This window comes from Oncorhynchus tshawytscha, linkage group LG07, assembly GCF_018296145.1.
Source record: "Oncorhynchus tshawytscha isolate Ot180627B linkage group LG07, Otsh_v2.0, whole genome shotgun sequence".
NCBI classification, from domain to species: Eukaryota; Metazoa; Chordata; class Actinopteri; order Salmoniformes; family Salmonidae; genus Oncorhynchus; species Oncorhynchus tshawytscha.
The window spans coordinates 26,142,758-26,168,346 of record NC_056435.1 but is presented as its reverse complement, the minus strand read 5'-3'; the positions used below and the strand labels follow the sequence as shown (position 1 = coordinate 26,168,346).

General features: G+C 43.1%; 1 protein-coding gene across 2 annotated transcripts; it reads left to right on the top strand.

Annotated features, from left to right (window-relative positions):
* Window positions 1-493: 493 nt before the first annotated feature.
* Window positions 494-24,138, top strand: LOC112254219 (CTTNBP2 N-terminal-like protein). 2 transcript variants are annotated; one of them, XM_024426562.2, is made up of 5 exons: window positions 494-667; window positions 15,022-15,149; window positions 21,405-21,638; window positions 21,830-21,937; window positions 22,024-24,138. In XM_024426562.2, exons 2-5 carry the CDS (start codon window positions 15,051-15,053, stop codon window positions 23,299-23,301), a joined length of 1,719 nt encoding a protein of 572 aa, XP_024282330.1. In that variant the 5' UTR covers window positions 494-667; window positions 15,022-15,050; the 3' UTR covers window positions 23,302-24,138. The 2 variants fall into 2 exon arrangements, with proteins under 2 accessions (XP_024282330.1, XP_024282329.1); XM_024426561.2 differs by having other exon boundaries at window positions 495-667; window positions 15,042-15,149; window positions 22,024-24,137.
* Window positions 24,139-25,589: the final 1,451 nt, after the last annotated feature.

The following is a 25,589-nucleotide window of genomic DNA, read 5'->3' as shown; positions in this document are numbered from 1 at the left end:
GTTTGTTTACATTTTCATATGTCTGTGATTATTAAAGTAGCCTATCCAAAGTGCATAATTTGGAACAGTGAAAAATAAAGTGTTATGGCGTTATCATTATTAGAGTAGCCTATTTGAAGTGAGTAAAAGTTACAGATACAGTAGCGTGGCTACTCAGGAAACGTGAATGTTCCATGATCCCGGCAGATTTGATAGAAATCACAACATACCGTAAAGATCTTTTTCCTGTGCTCCTCATATTTTATGAGCTAGCAATGCGACCTGAAAACGTCTCCTTTAAAACTAAACCACCTTGAGCATAGAACACAAAATGTACATGAACATTTCAAGTAAGCACAGTTTGTAAGAGATAAGGCAAAATAACGTAACGTATAAGAAATTAAGGAATACAGATCTTTGAAAGAGGCAAAGATCTAGGGGGAAATTTCTAAACAAAGAAATCCATCCTAACCCATGCAACAGCCTCCTTTCACTGCCTCCTGCGTCTGAGGTAGACTAATCTTATAGGTCAAAACTTTGAATTCGGACTTGCCTATAGGCTGATGGACTTGTCACATTTGAACTAATTTCTTCCGTATCGGAAACTGAAGACGCAAGACAAGACAATCTTTAACAATTGGCAAAGTTGATGTTGGAGTTTACAAAGGCATTGAAAAGACATATGAAGGTATGTTAATTGTCGAGGATGAACTTTTATACAATTATGAATAGCGAGACACTCGAATCACACACAGCTGTCGTAATACAATTGTTTATTCTTAAATTATTGGATTATCAGCAGTAGCCTATTCAAGAAAATTTAGAGAAGTGAAACATACATGAAACATTGTTGCTCATTAACTCAAGTAAATTTAGAGGGGTTTTGTAGGATCTTCAATGTCCAGATAGAGATTGGCTAATACTATATAAATATATATTATTTATGTGTTGTGCTTGTTTCTCTGTTTTAATTATCCTGATTTGGTAGACATGCTTATAATCAAAGTCTGTCCTTAATTTAGTGATGTGAAACCGGACTATATCATGTGACTGACAAACGTTATAAATTGTCTATTTATTGTCTAGTGTTGTATTTTCTACCTCCGTCATAAAAATATATCCTCACACAATAGCATTTTACATTGTAACATTGTTGCAACAAATAGACAAGACTACATGAGTAGTTTATTCACTAGTTTTGATGTATCATTGAGACGTTTAGCTAGTATTTCCTAAAGCTGTTAATGTGAGGTCCGACCATTGAGGTCAGGTCATTGAAATTAAGCAGGACGTCAATTAATTATAATGGCTTTACAAAAGGGATTTTTTTTTTTGTAATAGCACTGACATGATACTGAAATTCGAATTATTGCACACAGACATGCATGAGAACACATATTTAGGTAGCTACAGTATGCTACTGACTTTGAAAAGGAATGTCAGTTACTACTTTGATCTGATCCCGTCTCTTGACACAAAGAGTTGTCTGTTGTGACCTGCTTAGCCCAAAGGCTGGCAGGTGGCGATATTGAGTTCATTTTACCGTCCAAACGAATTGTCATGCAGCCGGGAATACACTCATATCCCTCGTGGACCGTTTGTATCTAAACCCTTATCAATTCGAGATGCAAAGGCTTCGATTTCCTCCTTAACTTTATTTAATGGTGATAAGGTTGGAAAAAAACGGGCAGAATACGCGTACTTTCTTTATGAAACACAATTTTCCACCAACACGATAGAATGTCTAATGCCTAGGAATGCAACTTCCTGATGTTGCGCCCCGCGTTCAGGCAGGGGTAAACAACAGACAGCTGCAACCTGATTAGCCGAACGCGATACGCAACTCTGGGATTAGTATTTAGCCGCTCTAGCATTGTGGTGGAAGATTGTGTTTCATAAGGAAGAATGTATATTTTCCTAGTTTTTTCCCCCCACCTTCTTAAAGTTAAGTAGAAAATCGAAGCCTTTGCAGTCTGAATAGAGGAGAATGTTTTAGATATGAACCGGTCCATGGGAGATATGAGTGTATTGCCGGCTGCATACAACATGTTTGGAGGTAAATTGCACTCAACATCGCCATCTGCCGGCCTTTGGGCTATGACCTGCAGAGACTGAGCCAGTTAGTTAGTCAGTCAGTCAGTCATCCTGCAGCAGGCCAAAGGCATCTGCTACTTCTGTGCTGTGACTCATGGACAGTACTGATTGGCTTAGCCAGAGCTGAAAAGTATTTTTATTTTTATTTCACCTTTATTTAACCAGGTAGGCCAGTTGAGAACAAGTTCTCATTTGCAACTGCGACCTGGCCAAGATAAAGCATAGCAGTGTGAGCAGACAACACAGAGTTACACATGGAATAAACAATTAACAAGTCAATAACACAGTAGAAAACAAAGGGGGGAGTCTATATACAATGTGTGCAAAAGGCATGAGGAGGTAGGCGAATAATTACAATTTTGCAGATTAACACTGGAGTGATAAATGATCAGATGGTCATGTACAGGTAGAGATATTGGTGTGCAAAAGAGCAAGTAAATAAATAAAAACAGTATGGGGATGAGGTAGGTGAAAATGGGTGGGCTATTTACCAATAGACTATGTACAGCAGCAGCGGTCGGTTAGCTGCTCAGATAGCTGATGTTTGAAGTTGGTGAGGGAGATGGTCAAATCAAATCAAATCTTGTTAGTCACATGCGCCAAATACAACACCTTACAGTGAAATGCTTACTTACGAGCCCCTAACCAACAATGTAGTTAAATATATATATATATATATATATATGGATAAGAATAAGAAGTAAAAGAAACAAGTCATTAAAGAGCAGCAGTAAAATAACAATAGTGAGACTATATACAGGGGGGTACTGGTACAGAGTCAATGTGCATGGGCACCAGTTAGTTGAAGTAATATGTAGAATGGGGCAAAAAAGTATTTAGTCAGCCACCAATTGTGCAAGTTCTCCCACTTAAAAAGATGAGAGAGGCCTGTAATTTCCATCATAGGTACACTTCAAATATGACAGAGAAAATTAGAAAGAAAATTCCAGAAAATCACATTGTAGGATTTCTAATGAATTTATTTGCAAATTATGTTGGAAAATAAGTATTTGGTCAATAACAAAAGTTTATCTCAATACTTTGTTATATAGCCTTTGTTGGCAATGACAGAGGTAAAATGTTTTCTGTAAGTCTTTCACAAGGTTTTCACACACTGTTGCTGGTATTTTGGCCCATTCCTCCATGCAGATCTCCTCTAGAGCAGTGATGTTTTGGTGCTGTTGCTGGGCAACACGGACTTTCAACTCCCTCCAAAGATTTTCTATGGGGTTGAGATCTGGAGACTGGCTAGGCCACTCCAGGACCTTGAAATGCTTCTTACGAAGCCACTCCTTCGTTGCCCGGGCGGTGTGTTTGGGATCATTGTCATGCTGAAAGACCCAGCCACGTTTCATCTTCAATGCCCTTGTTGAGTGAAAACCTCCTTCTATTAGCATCTCACGATACATGGCTCCATTCATTCTTTCCTTTACATGGATCAGTCATCCTGGTCCCTTTGCAGAAAAACAGCCCCAAAGCATGATGTTTCCACCCCCATGCTTCACAGTAGGTATGGTGTTCTTTGGATGCAACTCAGCATTCTTTGTCCTCCAAACACGACGAGTTGAGTTTTTACCAAAAAGTTCTATTTTGGTTTCATCTGACCATATGACATTCTCCCAATCTTCTTCTGGATCATCCAAATGCTCTCTAGCAAACTTCAGACGGGCCTGGACATGTACTGGCTTAAGCAGGGGGGACACGTCTGGCACTGCAGGATTTGAGTCTCTGGCGGCGTAGTGTGTTACTGATGGTAGGCTTTGTTACTTTGGTCCCAGCTCTCTGCAGGTCATTCACTAGGTCCCCCCGTGTGGTTCTGGGATTTTTGCTCACTGTTCTCACTGATCATTTTGACCCCACGGGGTGAGATCTTGCGTGCAGCCCCAGACCGAGGGAGATTATCAGTGGTCTTGTATGTCTTCCATTTCCTAATAATTGCTCCCACAGTTGATTTCTTCAAACCAAGCTGCTTACCTATTGCAGATTCAGTCTTCCCAGCCTGGTGCAGGTCTACAATTTTGTTTCTGGTGTCCTTTGACAGCTCTTTGGTCTTGGCCATAGTAGAGTTTGGAGTGTGACTGTTTGAGGTTGTGGACAGGTGTCTTTTATACTGATAACAAGTTCAAACAGGTGCCATTAATACAGGTAACGAGTGAAGGACAGAGGAGCCTCTTAAAGAAGAAGTTGCAGGTCTGTGAGAGCCAGAAATCTTGCTTGTTTGTAGGTGACCAAATACTTATTTTCCACCATAATTTGCAAATAAATTCATGAAAAATCCTACAATGTGATTTTCTGGATTTTGTTTCTAATTTTGTCTGTCATAGTAGAAGTGTACCTATGATGACAATTACAGGCCTCTCTCATCTTTTTAAGTGGGAGAAGTTGCACAGTTGGTGGCTGACTAAATACTTTTTTGCCCCACTGTACATGTGAATAGAGTTATTAAAGTGACTATGCATAGATGATAACAACAGAGAGTAGCAGGCCTACCACTGTTGTGTCATCGGCAAACTTAATGATGGTGTTGGAGTCGTGTGTGGCGGATGTGTTGTTACCTACCCTTACCACCTGGGGGCAGCCGTCAGGATGTCCAGGATCCAGTTGCAGAGGGAGGTGTTTAGTCCCAGGGTCCTTAGCTTATTGATTAGCTTTGAGGGCACTATGGTGTTGAATGCTGAGCTGTAGACAATAGCATTCTCACATAGGTGTTCCTTTTGTCCAGGTGGGAAAGAGCAGTGTGGAGTGCAATAGAGATTGCATCATCTGTGGATCTGTTGATGTCAGTGAAGACAGTTGCCAGTTGGTCAACGCATGCTCGCAGTACATGTCCTGGTAATCCGTTTGGCCCTGCGGCCTTGGGAATGTTGACCTGTTTAAAGGTCTTACTCACATCGGCTGCGATCATAGATCATAGCGATCATAGAAGTAGTTTAGCTCGTCTGGTAGGCTTGTGTCACTGGGCAACTTTAGGCTGTGCTTCCCTTTGTAGTCTGCAATGGTTTGCAAGCCTTGCCACATCTGACGAGCATCAGAAATGGTGTTGTACGATTCAATCTTAGTCCTATATTGACACATTGCCTGTTTCAGGGTTCTTCGGAGGGCATAGCGGGATTTCTAATAAGCTTCCGGAGTTAGAGTCCCGCTCCTTGACAGCAGCAGCTCTAGCCATTAGCTCAGTGCGGATGTTGCCTGTAATCCATGACTTCTGGTTGGGGTATGTATGCACGGCCACTGTGGGGACGACATCATCGATGCACTTATTGATGATGTCAATGACGGATGTGGTGTACTCCTCAATGCCATCGGAGGAATCCCGGAACATATTCCAGTCTGTGCTAGCAAAACAGTTATGTAGCTTAGCATCTGCTTCTTCTGACCACTTTTTTTATTGATCTAGTCACTGGTGCTTCCTGCTTTGATATTTGCTTGTGAGCAGGAATCAGAAGGATAGAATTATGGTCAGATTTGCCAAATGGAGAGCGAGGGAGACTTTGTATGCGTCTCTGTATGTGGAGTAAAGGTGGTTCAGAGATTTTTTTTTTTGCTCTGGTTGCACATTTAACATGCTGACAGAAATGTGGTAAAACGGATTTAAGTTTCCCTGCATTAAATCCCCAGCTACTAGGAACACTGCCTCTGGGTGAGCGTTTTCTTGTTTGCTTACGGCAGAATACAGCTCATTCAAGGCTGTCTTAGTGCCAGCCTCTGACTATGGTGGTATGTAAAACAGCTATGAAAAATACAGATGAAAACTCTCTAGGTACGGTTGAAGTCAGAAGTTTACATACACCTTAGCCAAATACATTTAAACTCAGTTTTTCACAATTCCTGACATTTCATCCAAGTAAAAATTCTCTGTCTTAGTTCAGTTAGGATCACCACTTTATTTTAAGAATGTAAAATGTCAGAATAATGGATTGAGAGAATGATTTATTTCAGCTTTTATTTATTTAATCACATTCCCAGTGGGTCAGAGGTTTACATACACTCAATTAGTATTTGGTAGCGTTGCCTCTAAATTGTTTAACTTGGGTCAAACATTTTGGGTAGCCTTCCACAAGCGTCCCACAATAAGTTGGGTGAATTTTGGCCCATTCCTCCTGACAGAGCTGGTGTAACTGAGTCAGCTTTGTAGGCCTCCTTGCTCGCACATGCTTTTTCAGTTCTGCCCATAAATGGGATTGAGGTCAGGGCTTTGTGACGGCCACTCCAATACCTTGACTTTGTTGTCCTGAAGCCATTTTGCCACAACTTTGGAAGTATGGTTGGGGTCATTGTCCGTTTGGAAAACCCATTTGTGACTAAGTTTTAACTTCCTGACTGATGTCTTGAGATGTTTCTTCAATATATCCACAACATGATATATTGCACCCCCACAACATGATGCTGCCACCACCGTGCTTCATGGTTGGGATGGTGTCCCCCTTTGTCCTTCAAAAACATTGATTGTCATTATGGCCAAACAGTTATATTTTTGTTTCATCAAACCAGAGGACATTTCTCTAAAAAGTACGATCTTTGTCCCGATATGCAGTTGCATACCGTAGTCTGGCTTTTTTATGGCGGTTTTGGAGCAGTGGCTTCTTCCTTGCTGAGCGGCCTTTCAGGTTATGTCGATATAGGACTCGTTTTACTGTAGATATAGATACTTTTGTACCTGTTTCCTCCAGCATCTTCACAAGGTCCTTTGCTGTTGTTCTGGGATTGATTTGCACTTTTCACACTAAAGTACATTCATCTCTAGGAGACAAAACAAATCTCCTTCCTGAGCGGTATGATGGCTGCGTGGTCCCAGATATCTGGGCCTGTTCCCCAGAAAGCAGTATATCGTTCGTGTCGGGCTCGTCAGATTTGTTAAAAGAAAAAAGGATTCTGCCGTCCTGATGTCCAGAAGTTATTTTTGGTCACAAGAGACGGTAGCGGCAAAATTATGTACAAAATAAGTTTCAAAAAACGCTAATAAGCAAACAAAAAAACACAATCGGTTGGGGACACGTAATTACGTCTGCCTCTCTTCTCCGGGCGCCATCTTCCCCACCTATCACATTTCGTTCCTTGGAAGTTGTCAGAACGTATGTTTTTGGTTTCAAATTGTTTGTAGGAAAGAAGCCATACTTTTCCTGACTTGTAAAACTGAATGTTTTTTAAACGTTCTGAGAACAAAAGTGAACATTTTTCCTGTTCTGGGAATGTTTATTTGTGGGTTGCAGTGAGGTTCTGAGAATGTTTTACTCTGGATCCTTGAAAGTGTTCCTGGGAGGTTTTATTAAGATCAGTTGTGGCCAATAGGTCATTTTCAATAAAATGTCACAATACGTTGGATTTGATTGCTGGGGAGGCAAGGAGACCCCAGCTCCGCTAAAACCATTGACAACTACGTGCCTTTTTCAAAGGATCGTTAAATACATTTTAGAACTATTTGCTTTTTATATCATTGAGCATAGTCAGAACTACACATTTCTGATTTACCTGAGAGTGTTTTGTTGATGCTGAGAACGAATGTATCCGTTTTTATATAACATTCTTAGAACCTTCTCTGAACATCACTGAAGTTTTCTTGTGTTTTGTAAGGAAAGGTTTCTTAATGGAATGTATGTTTTTAAATACCATTCTTACATGCTGACTTCGCCAGCCACGCGAGTGCGCCATTATGCGCATGTTGATTTTGTCTATCCCCACCAGACGCGATCATGACATGCAGATTAAAATACCAAAATCAACTGTGAAACACTATATCAATTTCGGGGCAGGTCAAAACACATATGGAACATTTGTGGACATTTAGCTAATTAACTGTTGCTAGCTAGTACTGCTGAGCGATTAACCAACATTTTGGTTATTTTTCATTTTTTAAACAACTAAATTACATATGTTGGTTGAATTATTTTAATTCCATTTCATATTTAAAAAAAAAAGTGAGGTCAATGCGCACATTTCACAGTTTCTCTAAAGATACATCAGATCAAGCCTGAACTGTGCAATGTTGTAGGGAGTTGTAGTTTCCAAAAGGCCAATATTCCACATAATTTAGCGCATAAAATGTGGTAATTAACTACAATGACAATAATCAGCTCCCTTTCGTGTATAAATATCAGCAGCTCAAGCAGGGTCATGGTCTTCGATGGCAAGTCAGGCAAGTTCTTCAGTTCCTGTGCAAGCTCTCTGCCATCCAAGTATGAGTGTTCTTTATAGTGCAGTGTCATATTAAGGGCCTCACACTGTTCTGTCAGCTCCTTGTTTGAGAGACTTTTGACGATTGACAGCACTCCAAACTTCTCTCCCACATTTTCCAATGTGTAAAATCTTTCCTAAAGGGCTGAGGTTGCAGAATCAACAACGATATTGAAAAATGTCACCTCCAGCTTTTTCAGGGCATCACCGAAAGGCTTATCAAATTATTAGTATGAAAAGTGCCGCTTTGTGGACCTCAGCCTTTTTTGTTGTTGTAGAACGGCCTCTACATTCATACCCTCGCAAATGTCCTTGGTTGGCGTTTGTGCAGTCATAAAGCATGATGCCCTATAGTTGCTGAGTCTTCTCTCTGTCTTTCTGAGAGGACTGACTGCAACATCCACATGCATACTGGGAGACTGCATCAGATTGCTCACATGTTGTATCTGGCTCCAGATGTCATACCACACCAGATGCTGAAGTGGTATGATCCCACCACCTCTGACCAGGACTGGGCCTCAATCTTTATCACAGAGTCTTTGGTTTGATCCCTCACCTCAATCAGTGCCTCTCTCACCGCTGCTGCCTGATACCTCAGTGGCTCGACACCCTTAACTCTACTCTCACCTTGTCTCAGTCCACATCTTCAAAGTGATGTCCACCAGTTTTTTCAGGATAGCCCATCGCTGTGTGGAGGCTGAGAACAAGGTGTACAGTTTGTGTAAGATGCCAAAGTAACCTGTGGCATCAACATAACTTTTAGCTGCATTAGCCACAACCAGGTTCAATGTGTGAGCCCCACATGGCGCAAATAGAGCTTTTGGATTCATTTCCAGGAGTCTGACTTGGACACCTCTGTTTTTGCCTCTCATGTTGGCCCCATTATCAAAAGACTGTTCTCTGCAGTCCTCAAAAGGAATTTGTAGCTCCTCTAATCTTTTGAGAATCAGGGATGCCAAATGTTGGACCGTGGACTCCTCTGCCTCCAAAACCCCCATAAAATGTTCCTTTATGTGGAACTCCTCCAGTGACACAATTCTAGTCACAACCGACAACTGTTCAATGTGGCTGACATCTGAGGTGCAATCTAGAATGATAGAGAGGAATTTTTCCAGCTTGACCTCACTCACCATTATTGAAATGACCTTGCTGCTCAACAAATCAATGTGTTCAAATCAATGAGTTCAAAAAGGGACTTGAGGTCCCTTTATGGACACGGTTAAGGTGCTCTTTCATGACTGGATCAAATTGTGCCATCCGTTGAACCTCTTTGAGAAAATGTCCATTTGATGGAGAGTACAGTGTTTCTGTGTGTCCCCTTAGAGCCAGATTCCTAATTGCCAGAGACTGCACAATAGCAGTCAGACGTGTCAACACCTCTCTCCATCTTATCCTCTCAGCCTCCATAAGTGCCATCTCATGCTTATCAATTGTTTCCCCTTTTTTAAAGGGGTGTGAAGTCAGCAAATAACTTGCATGTTTCCAGTCTGTCAGTCCTGAGTTTGCTAAATTTTCTTCTTAGAAAAGAGTTTGCAGCAGAAGCAGAAGAGGCTGTTTCTTTCAGAATACACCAACCAACTTCTAGGGATTTTTTTCATCAATCACCAAGGTCTTCCTGAAATACTGGTGGTGGCAACTTCTTCCATCACTCTCATTCCTTGGGAAAACAAAGTTAAGTGGTACCTCACTTCGTCCTCTGCAAACTAGTTGTGTCCGAATTCTGTCAGTCAGAACTGACACTTAAAACTTTGCAAAAGGGAAATTATTTATTTTGTTTATGTTACGCAGGGATGCACACAAACACATGTGCGTGTACCCACACACACACACAAGTGCGTGTGCCCATAAACACACCTGAAGAATCCTGCTGGGGAGAAGTGGAAGCAAATGGGTCTTAAATCCACATCCTCAGGCTCAGACAACATTTGTGAAGACGCCTGGCTGAGGTGGATAGCTCCGCATCCCAAGGCTCCGAGATAATTTCTGAAGAGGCCTGTGTGGCTGAGGAGATAGATGGCTCCTCATCCTGGCCAGTACCAGAGGGTGCTCCAAAATATTTCAGAAGTCCCCCTGAATTTGCATTGAAAAACAGTATATGAGTCTGACACCCTAAATACATTTGTTGCCCAATTAAATGTCATTATGCACAATTTATCAAACTGTCATGACTTCCACCGAAGTCGGTTCCTCTCCTTGTTCGTCACCGGTCTTCTAGCCATCGTCGATCCACTTTTCATTTTCGATTTGTTTTGTCTTGTTTTCCTACACACCTGGTTTTCATTTCCCTCATTTATTGTTGTGTATTTAACCCTCTGTACCCCCATGTCTTTGTGTGGAATTGTTTGTTGTACGTGCTTGTGCACATGTTTACTGGTGCGCGTCGGGTTTTGTACCCATGTTGGTTATTTCTTCATGCCGTTGGTTTTGCAATTAAACTGCTCCGGCTATTACCTAGTTCTGCTCTCCTGCGTCTGACTTCCCTGCCACCAGTTACGCACCCCTTACACAAACTTTCAGAATAGGAACCAAATGAACCATACAACCTCCTTGGCTAATTCTAGTCATAAGACACCCCAAAAGACTCAATATATCACAAAAGATACAAAATATCAGCATAATATATATGTATTTTAAGTTAGCTAACAGCATTGGAAATTCCCCTTACTGAGCTCAGGACCTAGTCAATACAATCACAGAACACCTTTATGATGTCACATCAATGAAAGTTAACCAAATCAGTAATGTGCTAGTACAAGGGCACAGGGCGAGACCCAGATGCCGACACAGGAGGCAGATGGTTCGAGTCTCTGATATTTATTCGTATCCAAGGGGCAGGCAAGAGAATGGTCGTGGACAGGCACAAGATCATAACAAGGTCAGAGTCCAGGAGGTACAGAGTGTCAGGCAGGCTCGAGGTCAGGGCAAGCAGTATGGACACCTGGAGGGGGTGGAGACAAGCACAAAGACAGGTGAAGCTAGTTTAGGCTACACACATTATCATGAAGAAACTGTGAAATTATATCCAATGTTATGTAAGCTAGTTGGACAGAAAACTGAATATTGTCGCCCTATGTGCATAGCAAGCGACATAGCAACATAGGCTAACAAACATAAGTGTTAAACTAGCCTATTTCATTACACGCATAATATTATACTCATAAAGAGATGACGTAGCTGCATACCTTTATCTTTTGCGCGTTTCTCCTCTTCTTCTTTCCTCTTTTTCCTAAACTTTAAACCTGATGGCTTAGATCTTTTCTTATCCATTTGTGTTGATTTGGCACTCGAGCATCAATACATTACCCATCCCCCAACACTGTCAATCAAGAGTCAAGACTAAACCAATTCACCTTGGTGGTGTGCAGACTGTTTTTATATTATTCTTAACAATTTCACACAAACTAGAAAAAAATGCAACAATATGTCTGTGAAACTGTATATATTCACAGTATTATGAAAGAATTGTGGTTTATTTGGTAGCATTTCATAGTGTGACTGATTTTACTAATTGCATTAGTACTGTACAAAGTTAGAGGTGCGCTATTTGATAGATTCCCCCATTCCCCCTACCTCGGGCTTCCAGTGGAAAGACCTGAGGTCAACCTACCCCCGTCCCCCTCCCCATCTCATACTTCTGAGTGGGAGACCTTCCCAGGCAGTAGCCTGCCTAGCTCACAAACTACAATCAGGGCGCCCACTCTGACAAGGTTAATTGACCCACAGTCCCACACGGTGACATGATATCATTGACGTGACATGCAAATGAGTGATAGAAAACCAATCGCCTCAAATGTCACCATTCCAAATGTTTTTGTGCGGCCTCCCTGGGCGGCTGCCCATGTCGCCCATACCTAAATCCACCACTGATAAGCAGTAATGGACAGTCAATACCATCATGGGACGTTTCCCTTTAACCTTTTATACTTGTTTCTTAAAGAAGAAAATGAAAAGCATATGTTTAACCATGGTAGCAATTGAAAGGGAACAGTTTGGAGATCATGGGGAAATTATTAGACCAAAGGTGAGTACACAACAGTTCACCTGACAAAAGACAGAATCCAAACATTACGCTGTTGATTTTCTGGACTTGAGAACATGACTTCTAATAGAACCACGAGGAAACCTGTAGGAGTTGTTACGCTGAAGAACTGAATTTCCCACAGATGAACGTTGTTTCTTAACCTTCTCTGAACTATTTGAGAACATTCCCAATGTCAAACCAGTTGGAGAATGTTCACAGAACATTTCCAAAATTGAAATGAAATGTAACCATGTTTGAACTTTTAGGAAACACTCTGTTTAAAGTAATGAAAAAAACATTTCCAGAAAGTTGTGAGAAGGTTGTATGCAAAATAACCATAGGACAACCACGCACTCACCAAGCACCAATAAACATCTGGTTCTCAGAACAATATGTGCTAGCTGGGTTCAAGTTAAGAAAGCTGACAAATGCATGACAAATCTGGCAACCTGCATAAGCTTGAACACACAGAGAGTGAGAGAGACAGAGAACGAGAGATACACAGAGAGACGGAGAGATAGACAGAGAAAGAGACACACACAGAGAGAGCGAGAGAGAGCCTCAGGTTTAGTTAGAAGTTTGTTATGAGGCAATGTTTGTTTAACGTACCATTACAAGGGGCACATGGCTGACTAGGCTTCAAACAAACAAGGATAAAAGGATTATAGACGCAGGCATTTCTTTAGGAAGCGGAAATGAATGAGTGTGGGAATATTTTGGATTTTCCCATGCATGCCATCTCTTTTAATAACATTACCCATGCTTTCTATTTGAATAACACATTACTACTGAGCGTATATTCCGTCATACAAGCAGCTGTGAAATTAGCGAGACTGTAAAAGCAGACTGAAGGAAGTGGGAAGTTTAATTAGCATGCTAGCAATGTGGTCAGCCAACAAACCAAACCATGAGGGTCTGGAGAGGGAAGAAAACACATCTAAAGATCATAGATCTGCTACACACTACAGTGTGTTCTCGGATCTGGGACGAAACTGCCAGAAAGAACCATAATGTATTAGTGAAATGACTTTAGTGGAATAATAGATTTAGACGAGAGGAAGCAAATATTTTGCTTCCTAATATTATTCTGTTCTATTTCTGTTGCTGTATCTTTTGCTATTGTCCCAGAGCTCAGAAAAATGAATTGAATTGATTCATATCCCATCGTCTAGACATCCGTTCAGATGTTTTAAGTGTCTTGTTATTTGTATGACAGATGCATGGAGAGCTTAGCCCCCCATGATGCTGTACAGTAGCAGCTCTAATAAAAGCTCCCATCTCATTATGCAACGCTCAGAGCTCCTGCGGCCCCTCCTGATGACTTCATGATGTGGCAACTTCTACTGGGCGACCACAGAGCTCGTATTGGGGAAGGCCTGCTGAATGCTTAGCGGTTGGAGCAGCATGGCTAACAGACTGTACTGGGTGGATGGGGAACTAACCAGTGCTTTCGAGCTCTGACGAAGGCCTTGAGGCCGATACGTAAAGCTTAATAAAGAGCAGTGAAAATAGCAAAAGCAGTGTGCGGGTTTCTTATTTTTTCACATTTTTTTTCTCAGGTTTTCTGTAATAGCCATGAATAATCCGATATGGGGATGCTGATTGGGGGAGGTACAAGGACATCATAATAGAGTGTAATGCTCACAGGTTTATTTAAAAAAAAAATTCTGGTCAGGAAACCCTCCTGGCCCTGTTGGTTCATCCGAGTTCAACAGAGCACCCTCTTGATTATTTTGTCAAACTGTATTATTTTGTCTCATATGACGGTCTCTTTCCAACCTACTAATAATATCCCATAGAGCACACCGTGAGTTTTCTACTCTTTTAAGGATCCCATCACTTAGTGGGATGCTGTATGAACTACACTGATTCCAAAGCCTGGCCGGCATGTGTTGGCTGGTCAGAATGTGGTTGTATGTTTGAGGTGTGGATACCACAGAGTTATCAACAGACCCAGGGCAGCTGCACTAAGTAATGAGTGCATGGCGCCTACAAAGACACCACAGCAGATCTTAAACATTCTCTACCCTGCCTTTTAACAGAACCACAAACTCTCAAGAGGCCCAACCAAATGTTGGAGGGAGAGAGGATCGCAAAGCACAACTTGTTGAGTCTTGATATGAACAAAGGGGAATAAATGAGGGCAAACAGCTCATTGTCACTTACTTAATATCTTGTCGACAACTTTGTGACAATGTGGATGCAGATTGGTACAGTTTTTGAAAAATCTGCTCCCCATATGTTGGCCTGTGTGTGTGTGTGTGTGTGTGTGAGGCATTTGTCTTCACGTGTACGATGTTCACAGGCTCCTCACAAAGACAAATGACCCACGAGAGTGAGTGGAAAATCCAGGGATTTTCGCTGTTTACAAAAGCTTTTAGCTTTTATTAATGATCGTCCAGGCTCAGTAGGGCCTGGTAAATTGCATCTAGTGTTTTATTAGTGGAGCAATTGGATTAAAATGTTGCCTGATATCCAAGTCTTTGCCAGATTTGTACTACATTTTGCACTGTAAAATATATCTTAAAAATCATAGGTCCACAATGAACCACAGGACTCAAGGATGCATTGAACTAAGTGCAGTATAGGCCAATCATATCCAAATATCATGTATGAATACACAATGCAAAAAATGTATTCACATGACTTCTATTTTGGTATATTATAACAATGAGTAAAGGACACAACTTCCTGCACATTGTATTTACAGTGAACATTAGAATAGAGAATGAATTGTGCCTCTTGTAATGATTCAGCTCCTGTCCCCTGCCCACAGGAGCCCCAGATGAACATGGAGAGCCTGAGCAAGCCAGAGCTGCTGATGCTCTTCAGTGTCCTGGAGGGAGAGCTGGAGGCTCGTGACCTGGTCATCGAGGCCCTCAGGGTAAGAGCTATCCATCGTCTTTCCCATTGTGTAATTTACAGCCAGGACCCAAAAGCCCATCAATGATGCCACCATTACCCATAATATGAGGTCTGAAGCATAAAGATAAAACTATGATTTATAATTATGTCTGAGGAGTTGTTACCAGGGTTGGGGTCAATTTGGAATTTCAGGATTGAATTCAATTTAAACAATGAATTTGAATTGAATTTGAACTGGCAACACCCCACAGGAAGCAGCATTTTAATTGAAGGAAGTGGAATTGAATTTAAAGTAATTCAAACTCGTTCAACTAAGACATGAAACATGAAAGTCTTATTCATTTGACAAATACTTTATCAAGGATACACCACTTATTAATGCAAAGAATACACATACCCTTTCAAATATTTGTTTGATTAAAACTCAGATTTCCTTTATCATGAAATGTTAGATTGTTCCCTTCAATACTGCAGTGTTTGATGTAATGCATTCTGGGAAATGTATTCTGATATTTAAAAACAAGGAAATGATGAATTATCATAGACAACCATAGACAACTCACAACATGATCTTATAATATTTCCAGACCTCTGTAATCATTTTTTATTATTATTAGGAGAATAAGTTTTAAAATGTTTCAACCTTATGCTACATGGTATTGGTAACCATACATGATGTCAAAATAAACATTTATATGGAGATAAATAAGCCATTAGAATTTGATTGAATTAAATTATACTTCCTTTAATTCTAATTCAAATTCTGCTTCTTGTGGTATGTGGCCAATTCAAATTCATTTCTAATGTTAGAATTGACCCCAACCCAGTCAAGTTGTTTGTTATGCACGCCATTAATCAAACAATGTAACTCGGTAACCATATTTCTATCCTGTATAAAGCTGCCCATTGAAGTACATAATTTAGCAATGTGAAATATATTATTTGAATAATGATTGAGGATTGATGGGTTATTATCAAATTTAACCTACCTTGTGTTTGTTTGAAGCACATGCTATTTCCCTGTTGACCAGCCCTACTGTATATAGGATGCCCCGCATCCACGCATGCTACAATCCGGAGGCCGGAAAATATTTGGCAAAAATGTTTAGGGGGTTAGTTGTTTCCCGAAAATCCTGTTACTGAATGCATATCTATAATCCGTAACTCCTTGTCCGTCCATCCAGATTGTATATATGTGGATATCTGTATAGAAACTGTCTGAACTAAACTTTTCTCCAAATCAGCACTGTATAATTAATTCGCCAGTGGTAGACAGTGGTAGGCTATGCATTATAAAATCCAGACGGATTGACAAGAAGTTACGGATTATAGATATGCATTCTGTGACAGTATTTTCAGAAACAAGTACCCCCCTTAAAATGTTTGATAAATATTTTCAGGGCTCTGCATTGTACCCACCTAGGACACCATGACACAAGCTAACGGGTGTGTCTTCGTGTAAAACGGTTGTTAATGAGATAATGATGATATGTCTATGGTGGTAAATAATGCATGTATTGTAGAAATGTATTTTGAGCTATCATGTTGTAACATTCCTAGCGAAGGACGGTTCCTGGAAAGAGTAGGCCTACATGCTCAGATTGGCCTTTGCCGGTGAGATAGCAGGTTGAGCAGGTAACAGGTGTCTAGAGTGGAGCTATACCTGTGTTCAGTGATAGGCATTATACACGACGTGGCCAAAAGTATGTGGACACCCCTGTATTCTGCAATTTCAGCCACACCCGTTGCTGACTGCCATGCAATCTCCATAGACAAACATTTGCAGTAGAATGGCCCGTACTGAAGAGCTCAACGTGGCACCATCATAGGATGCTGCAAGAGTTGCCCCGGTCAACTGCAAGTGCTGTTATTGTGAAGTGGAAACATCTAGGAGCATCAACAACTCAGCCGGGAAGTGGTAGACCGCACAAGCTCACAGAATGGGACCGCCAAGTGCTGAAGCGCGTAACGCATAAAACTCGTCTCTCCTCGGTTGCAACACTCACTACCGAGTTCCAAACGGCCTCTGGAAGCAACGTCAGCATGAGAACTGTTCTTCAGGCGCTTCATGAAATGGGTTTCCATGGCCGAGCAGCCGCACACAAGCCTAAGATCATGCGCAATGCCAAGCATCGGTTGGGTTTGGCGGATGCCAGGAGAACGCTTCCTGCCTGAATGCATAGTGTCATCTGTAAAGTTTGTTGGAGGAGGAATAATGGTCTGGGCTGTTTTTCATGGTTCGGGCTAGGCCTCTTAGTACCAATGAAGGGAAATCTTAGCGCTACAGCATACAACAACATTCTAGACAATTTTGTGCTTCCAACTTTGTGGCAACAGTTTGGGGAAGGCCCTTTCCTGTTTCAGCATGACAATGCCCTCATGCACAAAGTGAGGTCCATACAGAAGTGGTTTGTTGAGATTGGTGTGGAAGAACTTGACTGGCCTGCACAAAGTCCTTACCTCAACCCCATCAAAGACCTTTGGGATGAATTGAAACGCCGACTGCGAGCCAGGCCTAATCGCCCAACATCAGTGCTCTGCAGCAAAGTTCCAATATCTAGTGGAAAGCCTTCCCAGAAGAATGGATGCTGTTATGGCAGCAAAGTGGGGGTACCAACTCCATATTAATGCCCATGATTTTGGAATGAGCAGGTGTCCACATACTTTTGACCATGTGGTGTAGTTGAATGCCTGAACAGTTTTTTTTAATTGCTGAGAATATCTTTGATTCGTCCAAGTGTTTATGTCATCTTCAAGTTTGTACTTTTTTTTACTGGCCAAGTCATACTGCACCTGTAAATATTGTAAATAAAATCCTCTCACTGAGGTGAACCGTCAGCATCCTGTCGGACTCCTAACTCTCCACTCCACCGCCTTCGGCTCATGCTTCACAGGAGTCGCGGATGTAAGATAGCCAGGTTAGTGGTCCACAAACTGGGACAGGGGTTTGAGAGCAGAGTTAGCCATTACCCTTATCATGATTCTAGTGGTACTGTACTGTACACACGGGACGGCTGGAGACGAGACAGACTACCCATTACCTGACCTCTCATGATTTAACCTGACTTTAATTGATAAAATGTCCTTTAGCCAACCAGGGAAAAGCTCTACTTTAGTAGCCACAGTGTACAGCCATGGTGCTAGCCACTTATGCCAATTCATACTGTCCATGCACCTGGGATGTCAGACTGTCTGGCTGTGGGAAGATTACCCTCCTATCTGTCTGCAGTCTGAGGATTATCTCTGCCTGATAACCCACATATTCCAGTCATCTTTTTTAAGGTAGACTCGGGAAGATCACATTCATATACACAATGTGGTTTACAGACAACGACAAAGAACAGAACAACAGCAGCATAATTCAAATCTGCCAAAAATGCTGCAGGCTCATCCTAACGTGTTATGATTTAGTTGCATGTTCGACAAGTCATGTTGAGTTTAAATTGATCACCGTGACTGCTGATTAGTACCAAGTAAAACACAAAGTGACCTGAGTGGCACAACAAACTGTATCCAGGTGAACAAACCACAGAAATCAAGGCCCCCTAGATCATTCATGTGTTGTGTCTAGACCACAATCTACACATCTCCTGGGCGCTGGCCATCTAAGGCAAGGCAGTTTCATGCACCGTGCTGAGTGGGTGGAAGATTACTATGTGAGCAGGGAGACTTGGAGTGAACAAATAAACAAAGGCCTTAACTGGAGCGGTCAGGATGTGTGGCTGACTGTGTGTCTTCACTGACACTAAATCCCCCGGATCTGTTAACTCGCTCCTTGGTTGCCTAAGCAGTAGTCTTTTGTGGCCAGCAATGGTTCAGAGATGACCTCAAAACAGTATACACTGGAATATGGAATCTCTTCTTGCACTCACGTGAAAGAAGAGCGCACAGCATTACAACAATGGATCCCATAGTTACTCAAATTGAGAAAGGCTTAGAGGACTATAACAACTTTTCCTCTTTTGGTTTTCAATAGGTGTATGTTTTAATTTCACGCTACAAAACAAAGAACCGTGTGTCAGCTAGCATATGAACTCGCCAATATTTGGAGCGGCAGATGATGTGGACAATTCTTATTGCTCAAGGCGCTCAGAGTCTCTTACTAATTCTGAATCACCCCAGTATGTCATGAGAACTATTGAGTATGTGGCTGAACAGAGCAGCCACAAGCTGCCATTGACGTGGTGCTGTATGTGTGTCACTATCAGTCACTGGGTGATTTCCTTTTTCCAATGAGTCTAAAGGGTTAAGTTTGTTATTTTCCCTTTAAAAAAAAAAAAAAAAAAAAAACTAATTTCTTATAATAGCATGGTTTGCTGGGAAATCAAGTTGGGTTAATATGACAGATATTCCTGTGTTCTGTTTATACAATGTTTGATGATAATGCCTGAAGCTATTCTCACTGTTAACCAGTATCCATCCATGGCTCATCTTACCTGCTTCTCCTTAAGCTGTGGCATGCTGCAGAAAGTTGGAGCCCAACGATGCCCATATTTGGCACACACTAGTGTGGGAAAATAGGAAGTACACCATTTTAGAATTGGGACCGTTTCGTGCCTGTTATCAGCGCCACATTAGCGCAGGAATGAGTGAATAAGCTTTGGTTGACCTGGTTTTTAAACATTAACTACATCAGGAATGTGTTTAATGTCAGCCCTCCTCCTCACACTCCCCCCTTCTCGAAAACACCACTGGAACACAAAACAGCCTCCCTTTGTGCTGCAGTGTGTGTGTGTGTGTGTGTGTGTTTGTGTGTGTGTGTGTATGTGTGTGTGTGTGTGCGCGTGTGTGAGCTGGAAACGTTCGAGGCCTGGATGGATGACAACGATTGTCAGAGGAGTTGGCTGTAGCACAAACAGATCTGGGACCAGGCTTGGTGCTTGGTGTGGGGACCATTGCACTAGACGGTTGTGTTATGATGTGTGAGGCTAAGGAATGTTCCCTCTCTCTCCTGGGTCATACAGGTCAGATACATGACCGGGGTATTGGGTAATGGCTAATGACTAGCTGTCATGCACCAGACTGTGCCCACTGTGTGTTTCAGAGAAATGTTTCAGGTCTTGCAGGACTCCTGTGCTTTCCTGCCTCTCCTTATTTTCCATCCTTTTTGATCTGCTCTCTCATATCCCAACGGACCGGCTCAAATAACAGCATGATCGAGACTTCACAGCCTCTGTATCCCAATATCTTTACCGATGGATAGATATTATATATGACATTGGCATTTGTTTTGTTCCTGCCCAGCAGAGACACACCGGACTCTACTTGCTTAGCCGACTGCTCAGCCGAACGCACCGCTGGGCGCACAATGCCTGCCTTCCAGGACAACCAGGTGTTGCAGGAAGGCCAAGAAGGTCATCAGGGGCCACCTGAGCCACGGTCTGTTTCCCCCGCTTCCGTCACTCAGACGCGGGCAGTATAGGAGCATCATGGCAAAAACTGATAGATAGTCTTGCCAATAGTCTCTACCCCCAGACCATCAGGCTACTGAATAGTCCCCACTAGGCAGCTCAGAGGCAAGTTGCTGAAGTCACCATTGTTCCCCCTGCACTGGCAGAGTAAAGGTCTAGTTAGACCTGGCCCAGACACCAGCCCAGACACCCTACAAACGCTCTGACTGAAGACAGACAAACATCTGTTGCTTCTTCCTCTCTCTCTCTACCGCTCTTTCCTCTTCTGCCTGCTCCCTCGCTCTCTTCCCCCCCCTCTCTCTCTCTATTTCTTCCTCCTCTGCCTGCTCTACCTCTTTCCCTCTCACCCTCTCTTTCTCTCTCCTATCTCAATCTTCCTGGTAGGGATGGGAATCCCCACTCCCATAGAACATATGGTTGATGTTTCTCTTGGCATGTTATGTTTGCCGCTGTGGCTGACTTCCTGTTTAGCAGGCAGTGGAAGGAAGATTATTGCAGCAGGCCTGAAGGAAGGGAAAGGGCAGCATGCAGAAACTGAAAAAGAAACAGATTATGGCTTTTTCTTTTTTACGTTGCTGGGAAACCAGGTTACACTTGTGCATAGTACATGGATTGTTTATAGTACATGTAGCTGCATAGTACCAGTGACTGTCTGACGATGATATTTGACTTTCTTATATACTTACAAAATGGTCAAATATCTCAGGGACAGAGTCTGTTTATTCAGCTAGAAACCTAAGTGACTATTAGTAAAAGCAGATTGAACAATAACAATAACCATTCTACACAATATAGCCCGTTTTGACACACATACAGTTCTCTACCCCAGTGTTTCTCAACCCTCGCCTCCTCTCCTCCCTCAGGCCCAGTGCAGAGACACATATGTGGAGAAGCGCTATGGGAAGTACAACCTGAGCGACCCGTTCCTGGCTCTGCAGAGGGACAGTGAGGCGTTGGGGGGGCAGAGCCCTGGGGTCCACCAGGCTTCAGCCTGCTCTAGCCCCCTGGCTGTGCTCAAACAGGTGGTCACCCACTGCAGGAGGATGCAGGAGAAGATGCTCGCCCAGCTAGCTGCAGCCGAGAGCAGTCACAAGAGGGTAGGGCTGGGGGTTGTAGCTGGGCCTTAGATGCCAACCCCTCCACTTTTGATTAGATTAAAGATGAACTAAACTAGCTTGCTCCCGAAGGGGTTCTTTTCCACCCGGGAAGTTGTATTTAGTTAGCAGATTATCCTGACCTGGGATCTTATCATTTCTGTGTCTCTATCTCCCCCCTCTGGTTGTGACAGGTCATTGCAGATCTGGAGGAGGAGAGGAGAAGGCATGCAGAGGACACCGCTGAGGGCGATGATGTCACTTGCATCCTGGAAAAGGAGAGGGAACGCCTCTTGCAACAGGTAGAGTTAACATCAATATCTGAGTGATAACTGCTATAGGATTTCGTTTTTACAATTGAACCTATTGTACTCTTTTCTGCCTGTAGCTGGAGTTTGAGCGGGGCCAGGTGCGTCGTCTGGAGAAGGAACAGAAGAGGGTCCTGGAGCAGCTGGAGGAGGAGCGGGTGCAGCACAAGCAGCTCTCCTCTGCCCTGGCCAAGGAGTGCAAGTGGGCCAGCCAGCGGGCCCTGGAGGTGGACCACCGCCTGGCTGAGGCAAACCGTAGGCTGGAGAAGGAGCAGGGGGAGATCTTGGCCCTGAGGGCTGACCTACAGAAGGAGAGTAGGAGGGCCCTGCAGATGGAGGCCAGGGTGGAGGAGCGGCTGGCTGAGTTTGACACGGAGAAGGAGCAGCTCCGCTCTCGGCTCAAGAGGGAGGAGGCCCAGTGCTGCCTGCTGCAGGAGCAGGTGGAGGCGCTGAGGAGAGAGCTTCAGGTAGAGAGGGGAGCTGAGGAGGAGGATGAGAGGAGAGACTCTCCTGTGGATATCAGTGGAGGGTCACCACTACTACGACCAACACCACACTCCAGCCAGGAAGAGGGGGGTGAAGAACCTAAAGTCAACGGTCACGACTGCCTCAGGGAGGACGCCCTTCCACACAGACTGGGCCTGGACAACCGGAGTGAGAACAGCAGCCCTGTCCTGCTGTCCCCTGCCCTCCTGAACCAGAGCCTGTCCCCCTGCAGCACGGGGTCCTCCTCCCTCACCTCCTCCCCGTGCTCCTCTCCTCAGCTGGCCAAACAGCTGCCCCTGGCCACCAGTCCCAGCTACCAGTCCTCCTACCAGGCAGGCATCAACCAGCGCTTCCACGCTGCTCGCCACAAGTTCCAGGGCCACACTGATCCAGAGCCACAGCAGGATGGAAGAGGAGGTGGCAGCCTACCCCACTCCCCTAGAGACCTGTCCCCGTCCCCTGAGTGCATCCCCGTCCCTGTCCCCAGCCCGGCCAAACATCTGGCCCGCAGCACTGTCACCCACGTCCTGTCCCGCTTCACAGTCCAGCAGGGGGCCAAACCTCCGCCACCCAACAGCTCTCCCTTCGGCACTGACTACCGTAACCTGGCCCTGACCCCCTCCTCCCCGGTCATCCCCAGGGCCTCTGGTGCTGCTCTGCCTCTGGGGGTCTGCTCCCCAACCATCCCCCGTGCAGACAGGGGCAACCCGCCCCCCATCCCCTCTAAGAAGCCTGGCCTGGCCCAGTCTCCAGCGCCATCCATCCCTGGTACCAGAGCCAGCCACTTTCCTGAGCTGTCAGGAAGTTGTGGTCTCACCAGCGGCCAGGAGAATGTTAAAGAGCTGGACATGGTGGTTTCCTCCGTCAGTTAGCCTAGCCTCCTACTGAGTGCTACTAGCGCTGTGTTCTTTTATACCGCTCACACGTTCGTGTGCTGAGGCACGCTGCAAAACACTGTCAAGTTAACTGTATTTATTTTATTTTTGACATGCATTCTGCTTCATTCTTCTTGTAGCACAATATATGTATTTGTATTTATGCATTTTGGGTTTGTTGATAATATAATATAAGGAGAATAAGCAGTAATGAAGAGTAATGGGCCAACATGCATGTTAGTTGCTGGGTACTTTTCAAAAGTTTGCTAAGAAAAGCATGTAATGTCATGGGACAATCAAATGTCGCTACTTATAATGCGGCTTTTGAATTTGAGCTTGGAAATAAGCATTTCTCTAAATCAAGATTGGGATTTAGCCTAATACTGAACAAAATAAGAGAGCTTATCTTAAACTGCAGAGTTTAATACTGAACCAAGGCCGCTTGCAAACACATTAGTATAATGTTATATTTCCTAAAATGGCACATGATTATAACATTCCATATCTTCAAGGCTTAATAAGTTGGCAGTATTCTGTGTATATGCAGTATTCTGTGTATGTGCAGAATTCTGTGTATATGCAGTATTATTAATACTACTATGTATTATGTGTAGTGTAACTACTATGAAAATATATTATATTTGCTCTCATACCAATCGTTTGGTCAAACATTTAGAATGTATATTTTTACATGAGCACAATATATCTCTTTTACACCATTGGTTTGTCATATACAGTTGAAGTCGGAAGTTTACATACACTTAGGTTGGAGTCATTCAAACTTGTTTTTCAACCACTCCACAAATTTCTTGTTAACAAACTATAGTTTTGGCATGTCAGTTAGGACATCTACTTTGTGCATGACACAAGTAATTTTTCCAACAATTGTTTACAGACAGATTATTTCACTTATAATTCACTGTATCACAATTCCAGTGGGTCAGAAGTTTACATAAACTAAGTTGACTATGCCTTTAAACTGCTTGGAAAATTCCAGAAAATGATGTCATGGCTTTAGAAGCTTCTGAAAGGCATATTGACATAATTTGAGTCAATTGGAGGTGTATCTGTGGATGTATTTCAAGGCCTACCTTCAAACTCAGTGCCTTTTTGCTTGACATCATGGGATGTCAAAAGAAATCAGCCAAGACCTCAGAAAACAACTGTAGACCTCCACAAGTCTGGTTCATCCTTGGGAGCAATTTCCAAATGCTTGAAGGTACCACCATCTGTACAAACAATAGTACGCAGGTATAAACACCATGGGACCACGCAGCCGTCATACCGCTCAGGAAGGAGACGCCTTCCGTCTCCTAGAGAGGAACGCACTTTGGAATGAAAAGTGCAAATCAATCCCAGAACAACAGCAAAAGACCTAGTGAAGATGCTGGAGGAAACAGGTACAAAAGTATCTATATCTACAGAAAACAAATCCTATATCGACATAACCTGAAAGGCCACTCAGCAATGAAGAAGTCACGGCTCCAAAACTGCCATAAAAAAGCCAGACTACGGTTTGCAACTGCACATGGGGACAAAGATCTTACTTTTTGGAGAAATGTTCTCTGGTCTGATTAAACAAAAATAGAACTGTTTGGCCATAATGACCATCGTTATGTTTGGAGGACAAAGGGGGAGGCTTGCAAGCCGAAGAACACCATCCCAACCGTGAAGCACGAGGATGGCAGCATCATGTTGTGGGGGTGCTTTTCTGCAAGAGGGACTGGTGAACTTCACAAAATAGATGGCTTCATGAGGGAGGAAAATTATGTGGATATATTGAAGCCACATCTCAAGACATCAGTCAGGAAGTTAAAGCTTGGTCGCAAATGGGTCTTCCAAATGGACAATGACCCCAAGCATTCTTACAAAGTTGTGGCAAAATGGCTTAAGGACAACAAAGTCAAGGTATTGGAGTGGCCATCACAAAGTCCTGACCTCAATCCCATAGAACATTTGTGGGCAGAACTAAAAAAGCATGTGAGAGCAAGGAGGCCTACAAACCTGACTCAGTTACACCATCTCTGTCAGGAGGAATGGGCCAAAATTCACCCAACTTATTGTGGGAAGCTTGTGGAAGGGTACCTGAAACGTTTGACCCAAGTTAAACAATTTAAAGGCAATGCTACCAAATACTAATTGAGTGTATGTAAACTTCTGACCCACTTTGAATGTGATGAAAGAAGGATAAGCTGAAATAAATCATTCTCTCTACTATTATTCTGACATCTTACATTCTTCAATTAAAGTGGGGATCCTACCTGACCTTAGACTGGGAATTTTTA

Excerpts from the sequence above, each read along its gene's own strand:
- LOC112254219 (XM_024426561.2), top strand. The coding sequence starts at position 629 with ATGTTGGAGTTTACAAAGGCATTGAAAAGACATATGAAG. Across the intron at positions 668-15,041 it reads CATTGAAAAGACATATGAAG|GAGCCCCAGATGAACATGGA; the intron begins GTATGTTAATTG and ends CCCTGCCCACAG. Across the intron at positions 15,150-21,404 it reads TGGTCATCGAGGCCCTCAGG|GCCCAGTGCAGAGACACATA; the intron begins GTAAGAGCTATC and ends CTCCTCCCTCAG.